This window comes from Heterodontus francisci, chromosome 6, assembly GCF_036365525.1.
Source record: "Heterodontus francisci isolate sHetFra1 chromosome 6, sHetFra1.hap1, whole genome shotgun sequence".
Lineage (NCBI taxonomy): Eukaryota > Metazoa > Chordata > Chondrichthyes > Heterodontiformes > Heterodontidae > Heterodontus > Heterodontus francisci.
Window position 1 is genome coordinate 54055069 of NC_090376.1, and position 8789 is coordinate 54063857.

The 8789-nt window shown below is 42.2% G+C and overlaps 1 protein-coding gene across 1 annotated transcript in view; it reads left to right on the forward strand.

Moving 5' to 3' along the window:
* Positions 1–6567, forward strand: part of LOC137371316 (centromere protein J-like) — a 100048-nt gene extending 93481 nt beyond the window's left edge. Inside the window, 1 exon segment of the mRNA XM_068033700.1 lies at positions 1543–6567. Within this exon segment, the coding sequence (XP_067889801.1) occupies positions 1543–1738 (196 nt within the window). The 3' untranslated portion in view covers positions 1739–6567.
* Positions 6568–8789: the final 2222 nt, after the last annotated feature.

The window sequence follows — 8789 nt, forward strand, 5'->3', positions numbered from 1 at the left end:
TGCCCCTAGTATAGGTAGGTGGTAGGGAAATATAGGGACAGATGAGGATGTGGTAGGAATATGGGATTAGTGTAGGATTAGTATAAATGGGTGGTTAATAGACGGCACAGATTTGGTGGGCAGAAGGGCCTGTTTCAGTGCTGTATCTCTAAATCAAATTAAATCAAAAAACATGTCACCTCCCAAATCCATGCCTTTCTTTCCAGGAACTCCAAGTTTGAATCCCTCCTACCTGATTTCCATATCTGTCACAGTACAAAAACAGCTCTTATTAAAGTCACAAATGACATCCTATGTGACTGTGGCAAAAGGTAAACTTTCCCTCCTTGACCTTGATCTGTTTGAAGCCTGACATGGTTCACCACACCTTCCACCTCAACACCTTTCCACTGTCATCCAGCGGGGTGGAACTGGTTCCATTCTTAATTATTTAATCGCAACCAAAATATCACTTGCAGTGGCTTCTCTTCCTGCTCCTGCACCTTTGCCCCTGCTCTGCCAAGGATCTATCATTGGCCTGCTGCTATATCTTCTCTACATGCTGCCCCTCGGCGACATCAATTAAAACAAAGCATTAGTTTTCAGATAGATGCTGACAACACCCAACTCTACCTTACCCCCGCCTCTCTCACGACTCCTCCACTGTTGCTAAATCATTATACTGCTCAGCTGACATCCAGTATTTGATGAGCAGAAATTTTCTCCAATTAAATATTGGGAAGACCAAAGTTATTGTCTTTGGTTCTCCCTGGCAACTGACTGAAGCTGAACCAGACTCTCTGCAACCTTGCTAACACATTTGACTCCGAGGTGAGCTTCCAATCACACATCTGCAACATCACTAAAACTCCCTATTTCCATCTCCATAACATTGTCTGACTTCACCCCACCTCATCTGCTGCTGAAACCCTCATCCATGCCTTTGTTACCTCTAGACTTGACTATTCCAATAGTCCAATAATGGCCTTTCACTTCTACCTTCCATGAACTTGAGCTCATCCAAAATTCTGCTGTCCACGTCCTTACCTCATGTCACGTTCAGCTACCACCCCTGTGCTTGCTGACCTACATTGGCTCCTGGTTGAACAACACCTCTTTTAAAATTCAAAATCTTACTTTCAAACCCTTCCATGGCCTCACCCCTCCCTATTTCAGCCCTGCAACCTCTAAGATATCTGCACTCATCTAATTCTGGCCTCTTGAGCAGCTCCAATTTTAATTGCTCCACCATTGATGACTCTGCCTTCAGCTGCCTCAGCCCTAAGCTCTAGGCCCTAATATGCCTTGTATATCTGTGTCAAATGTTGCTTCACAATGTTTCTATAAGTTCCTTGGGACATTCTATTACATTAAAGGTGCACTATAAATATAAATTGTTATTTTGGTTATTTGCTTATGCGATCTTACTATGCACAAATTGACTGCCATATTTTCCGACATGACATCAGTGACTACAAAGAAGTACTTTGTAATCAAGTAGTTTGGGATGTCCTGAGATTGTGAAAGATGCTATATAAATTCCAGTTCTTTCCTTCTATGCAGTGATGGTAACAAGATAATTGAATTTAACAATGGACAAAGGGAAATACACACATCAAATTACAAAAGACGGGAGTACCCTGATGGAACTGTTAAAACTGTGTATCTAAATGGTCAACAGGAAACAAAGTACAGCTCAGGAAGAGTAAGAATCAAAGATAAGGAAGGCAACATAATCATGGACAGTAAACCCCAGTGATTTAAAACATAAAAACTTATTGTACCTCAAACATTCCGCAACATTGGTTTAATCAAATGTATTTACCCAGAATTTAATTTGTACAAAACTTTTCATATGCTAGTATATTGTCTTTTTTTTGTTTTCTTTATGTAAATATTTGGAGTACTTAAACAATGAAGGTTAAATAGGATCCAAATGCCTGTGAACAAATTGTGATGTGTAAGTTTAAATGTTTATAAAACTGAAAATGTGTGTTATATTCTGTGTATTTTATTATGTGCAATTCTAGCTTGATTTAGTGTGAACCAACTAACTTGAACCCTGCAGTAAATCTTCCCCTTTAAAGCACAAACATGGTATGGATCAAAATGTGTTAACGTTGCTGTGATGCTATAGCCAATTCTTTTCGTTCGGAGATCATGGCTCTGCAAAACCAAAGGCCTAATTTTCTCCATAAAACAATTGCGCTTGATTTTAAAAACCCACAAAACGGAACAATTCACATCTCTCAACACAATCTTTGGGTGCCAGCTCATCTTCCAACTGCTGCAAGATACTTGGCTGTGTGATCAATCAGGTTATAATTCTTTGCCATAGGCCACGTTAATTTGGCAGTTGGATAAGTCAACTGATCCAGTCACCGTTCTTACAGCTGAGAAAAATAGGTGCCGATTTGCATGCAGCAAGGGGAACAAAGGTGAATCATGCAATGGAATCTTTGGCTTCAAGTCCCACTCCACAGAATTGAGCATGCAATCCAAGCTGACATTTCATTGGAATACAAGGCCCCATCTGCCCACTCAACTGGGCATAAAAGAGAAAAAAGACCTATCCCATTCATCTCTCATTTATATAGCATCTTTTGCAGATTTAAAAAAAAGATGGTGTTTGTTTAAGTAGTGACAAAGTTAGCTTTAGTTTTGGCTGTAACACTTCTATACTTGTTTCAGTGCACACATTAGTTTATGCAGACAGTTCAATTAAATGTAGGTATGCGCCCTTCCCATTGTTTAATTTTGTTCATAGGACGTGGGCATCACTGCCAAGGCCAGCATTTGTTGTGTTTTGGAGATGGTCAATGCCTGGCATATTTGTGGTGTGAATGTGACTTGTCACTTGGCAGCTCTAGCCTGAATATTGGTCAGTTCTTGCATGTGTGAATGAACTGCTTCATTATCTGAGGAGTTGCGAATGAAACTGAACACCAATCATCAGCAAAAATTCCTACTTCCGATCTTATGTAGGGAAGCTCATTGATAAAGCAGCTGAAGATGTTTGGGTCTAAGTCACTGCCCTGAGGAAGTCCTGCATTGATGTCCTGTGGCTGAGATGATTGGCCTTCATCAACCATAACCAGTTTCATTTGTGTTGGGTATGGCTCCAGCCAATGGAGAGTTTTCCCCTGATTCGTATTGACTTCAATTTTACTAGGGCTCCTTGATGGTACACTTAGTCAAATGCTGCCTTGATGTCCAGGGCAGTCACTCTCTGGAATTTTTTATTTTGTCCATGGACCAAGGCTGTAATGAGATCTGGAGCCGAGTGGTGCTGGCAGAACACAAACCAAGCATTGGTGTGTTTTTTGGTAAGTGCCATTTGATAGCACTGTCAACAACACCTTCTGTCACTTGCTACTGATTGAGCATAGATTGATGGGGTGGTATTAACTGGAATGAATTTCTCCTGCTTTTTGTGGACAGGGCACCTGGGCAATTTTCCACGCAGGTAGATGCCAGTGTTGTAACTGTACTGGAACAGCTTGGCTAGGGGCATAACTAGTTCTGGAGCACAGATCTTTAGCATTACAGCTGGGATGTTGTCAGGGCCCATAGCCTTCATTCCGTCCAGCTTGCTCAGCTATTTTTTTTATCATGTGGAGTGAATCAAATTGGCTGAAGACTGGCATCTGTGATGTTGGGGACCTCAGGAGTAGGCTGAGATGGACCATCCACTCAGAACTTCTGGCTGAAGATGTTTGCAAACTCTTCAGCCTTGTCTTTTGCACTGATGTTGGGCTCTATCATTGAGGATGGGCATATTTGTGGACCTTCTTTCCATTAATTGTTTGTTGTCCATCACCATTCCCAACTGGATGTGATAGGACTGCAGTGCTTTGATCTGATCCATTGGTTGTGGGATCACTTAGCTGTGTCTATTGCATGCTGCTTCTGCTGTTTAGCCTGCATGCAGTTCTACGTAGTAACTTCATCAGTTCGCCACCTCACTTTGTTAGGTATGCCTGGGGCCGCTCCTGGCATGCTTTCCTATACTCATTAAGCCAGGCTTGGTCCCCTGCCTTGAAGGCAATAGCAGAGTGAGGGATATGCCAGGCCATGAGATTAGATTGTGGTGGAATACAATTATGCTGTTGCTGATGGCCTCCAGTGCCTCATGGAATCTCCAGTTTTGAGCTGAGATCTGTTAATTTATCCCATTTAGCACAGTGGTAGTGCCACACAACACAATGGAGGGTGTTCTCAGTGTAAATACAGGACTTCATCTCCACAAAAACTGTGTGATGGTCACCCCTACAAATACACTTGCCCTGTATCCATGACAGTGTGCAAGAAGTATTCTACTGTGATGCAGATATGTAATTCACATATTGAAGGACTGAGGGGGTTTGGAACTTGAGTGAGTGCTTTAAAGGTTTTTGAATGCCTGATGCGACTCCAAGGCTTGATCTTCATGGGCATCCTCTTTACTGGGACTGCCCTGCAGATGCTGATCCAAAGAGCCTGTGATCTCACTAAAGATCCCCAGCGTTACAGATGTAAGTCTTCAGCTAATTCGATTCAGTCCACATTATATCAAGAAATGGCTGAAGACACTGGATACTGCAAAGGATATGGATCCTGCCAATATCCTGGCTATAGTACTGAAGACTTGTACTGCAGAACTAGCCATGCTCTGAGCCAAACTGTTCCAGTACAGCTACAACATTGGCATCTACTTGACAATGTGAAAATTGCCCAGGTATTTCCTATCCACAAAAAAAGCAGGACCATTCCAATCCAGCCAATTACCGCCCCATCAGTCTACTCTCGATCATCAGCAAAGTGATGGAAGGTGTTGTCAACAGTGCAATCAAGCACCACATAAAGCAGGGGCAAAACCATTAAAAGCACGGTTCAGTGGCCCATATAGAGTGTTCAAAAGAGTGAGGAAGGTAGATTACATGATTGACACCCCGATGCCTGGAAGAAGAATCGGTTGTCACATTAATATGCTCAAACAATATTACTGCAGGGAGAAGGATAAGCCAGTACAAGTATGTCAGGTAATCGGGACTGTTAAGAAGGATAGTGAGGAGGAGGTAGAAGCTGGCCTAGGAAATTCTCAGATTGAACCTCCAACTGTCCAATGCAGAATGGCTAAGAAAATTAAATAGGCTTTTACACTTGGGCAAAACAGTGTGAAGTCCTAACCATGGTTTTCACAATGTTTCAAGAAGTTTGTATGAATCAGACAGCATGTACAATCTTAGCCATACATGATGCCGGTATAGGGGGAACCATTCCTTCAAAACAACATCCTTGTCGCTTGGGTCCAGACAGGATCAAGTGGAAGCAGAGGTACAATGCATGCTGAAGGGCAGCTTAGTTGAACCTAATCAGGACAGCTGGAATTTGCAGGTGGTCCTGACTCTTAAACCTGGTGCATTGGTTCAAACCTGCATAGACTCTAGAAAAGTCACTGTGGTAAAGAAGGCAGACTCTTGCCCAAATTCTCATTTAAAGGACTGTATGGACAGAGTGGGCAACACCATATGTCTGAGACAAATGTGTTGGAGGAAACCTGTCAAATTCCTTTGCCACGCCAGCGTGAGAAAAAAATCAGCTTCTGTTACACCGGACAGAGTTTTGCAGTGTCAAGTGATGCCATGTAGGTTAAGGGGTATGAGAACATTTTCAGAGAATAGTGAACCCGGTAGTGGTCAGTGTTCCTTGGTGTGCAGTTCATCTGGCTGAGGTGATGGTCAATTGAGACACTTGGAAGGAAAACACAAAACAATTGGAAGACCATTCTTGGCAATTTGAAATATGTTAATTGGGTCAACCTTTTTGAAGAGTTAAAGCCGCAAATGTTCTGATGGAACTTGCTGTAATCTTACTATTTTAGAAGACTGTATACTCTGTAAATGTGGCGAAAATGTGTTGTGTTTTTTTTTCTCATTGTATTTTTTTACACATTGTAATGAAACGCATTTCAGGAATAGCGTTTCATTGCGCCAGGGGCAGCAGTGTTATGATCCAGTAATTTTTTTTCTGGGAAGAATGCAGCGTGCCTTTAAGGCTGGACAAGTAGCAGTACTGCTTTAAGGCAATAAGCTCCAGCGACTAAGTCAAAGAATGCGTTCTCATTGCCCCGGTACAGCCGATTAACATTTGAAATTAGTTGAAAAACTGGCTTTTGAAACACAGTTTGTGTCTTTGTTAACAATCAGCCAGCATATACTGAACAAAAAGAGCTCTCTCTTGGTTTATTTAAACCATATTTATTATATTCTCAGAATTCTGATATCAAGCCAGATTAATTTCTTAAAAGAAAATAACCAATTCCTTTAACTACTGAACTGTAATTGTTGAAATTCATCGCTGGAAAAGAGCATCAATGCAAATGCTGAACTAAAGTACAGACTGTTCTACTGTTGAAGAACCTTTTTTCCTCCCATCAGACAGCTGTGAGGACTTCAAGCAAACTTGGACTATTCCACATTGGAAGATTTCACGGCTGGAGTGTCAAAATGCAAGGACTCTAATTTTTTCTATTTTAAATATTGTTTATATCTTAGTAGTGTTTAAGAATTTAGTTTTTCTAATTAAACAGTCAATTTGTTGATCAAACGACACCTGGTTTGGTTAGCCTCATTTGTGGGTTAAGAGATGGTACAATTTGGCTGGGTCTTTCTTTAATTTGGAAAGTTTAAAATATGTTCGGCGATCTGTGGCGGAACGGGACTGAATCAACAGTGTGTTTCTCCCCACCACAATCAGAATCATACATTTTGATTGGGGGCTTTGATGGAATACCCTCCACTTGCCTGGATGGGTGCAGCTCCAACACTCAGAAAGCTCAACAACATCCAGAACAAAGCATCCCACTTGATTGTTTGTGGATGGGCTACCATTCACTCCTGCACCACCAACGCACAGTAGTGTGTACCATCTACAAGATGCACTGCAGAGAGCACCAAGGCCCACGTCCCATGACTGAATGCTCAGTTGGGTTCCACCAGAGCCACTCAGCTCCTGACCTCATTACAGCCTTGGTCCAAACCTGAACAAAAGAGCTGAATTCAAGACAGGAGGTGAAGGTGATTGTCTTTGATATCAAGGCAGCATTTGACCCATCAATGCCAAACTGAAGACAATGGAATCAAGGGGAAAACGCTGCTGGTTGGAGTCATATCTAGCACAAAGAAAGATGGTTGTGGGTGGTGGAGGTGAATCATCTCTGTCTCAGGACATTGCTGCAGAAGTTCCTCAGGGTAGTGTCCTAGGCCCAACTATCTTCAGTTGCTTCATCAATGATCTTCCCTCCATCATAAGGTCAAAAGTGGAGATGTTCGCTGATGATGATTGTATGATGTTCAGTACCATTGATAAACACGGACTACTTCAGTCTCTGAGGAGTTATGTGTAGCAAGAATTGGACAGCTGATGAGCAGTATGTGTGCCACACAAGTGCCAGGCAATGACGATCTCCAATAAGAGAGAATCTAAAAAAAAAAAATCTCCCTTTGACATTCAACAGCATTACTATCCCCCACGATCAACATCCTAGGGGGTGGGGCTCACCATTGACCAGAAATTAAACTGCAGCAGTCATATAAATACTGTGACTATAAGAACAGGTCAGAGACTGGGAATTTTGTAGTGAGTAACCCACCACCTGACCCTCCAAAACCTGTCCAACAGCTACAAGTCACGAGTGGGACGGAATATTCTCCACTTGCGTAGACGAGTGCAGCTCCAACACTCATTAAGATCACATGGGGTTAGGGGCAATTTATTAGCTTGGATAGCAAATTAGCTAACCAACAGAAAAACAGAGAGACAGGATAAATGGGTCTTTTTCTGGTTGGCAAGATGCAACTAGTGGGATGCCACAGCGTTCAGTTCTTGGGCCCCAACTATTTACAATCTATATTAATGACTTGGATGGAGGGATAGAAGGTACTATAGCCAAATTTGTAGATGACACTAAAATAGGTGGGATAGTGAGTTGCAATAAAGAAATAAGAAATTTACAAATGGATATGGATAGGTGAGGTGAATGGTCCAAAGTTTGGCAGGTGGAGTTCAACATGGATTAGTGTGAGGTTATCCAGTTTGGTTGGAAGAATAGAAAGGCAAATTATCTAAATGGAGAGGAACTTCAGAATGCTTTGGTGCAGAGGGATCTGGGTGTCCTCATGCATGAATCGCAGAAGGCTAATATGCAGGTACAGCAGGTAATAAGGAAGGCAAATGGAATTTTGGCATTTATTGCTCAAGGAATAGAATATAAAAGTAGGGAAGTGTTGCTGCCACTGTACAAGGCATTAGTGAGACCATACCTGGAGTATTGCGTACAGTTCTGGTCCCCTTACTTGAGAGGGATGTAGTTGCCATTAGAGACAGTTCAGAGGCGGTTCACCAGATTGATTCCAGGGATGAGGGGTTTGTTTTATGAAGAGAGATTGAGCAGTTTAGGCCTTTACTCTAGAGTTTAGTAGAATGAGAGGAGATCTACTTGAAGTATATAAGAGGATGTTTCCTCTTGTGGAGGCAATCTAGAACGAGAGGTCATCGTTTTAGAATAAGGGGTAGCAGATTTACAACAGAGATGAGGAGAAATTACTTCTCTCAAAGGGTCGTGAGTCTGTGGAATTCACTACCCCAGAGTGTGCGGTGGATGCCGGAACATTGAGGAGATAGATTTTTAAGTAGTAAAGGGTTGAAGGGTTATGGAGAACGGGCAGGAAAGTGGAGTTGAGGCCGAGATGAGATCAGCCATGATCGTATTGAATGGCAGAGCAGGCTCAAGGGGCTGAATTGCCTACTCCTGCTCCTAGTTCTTATGA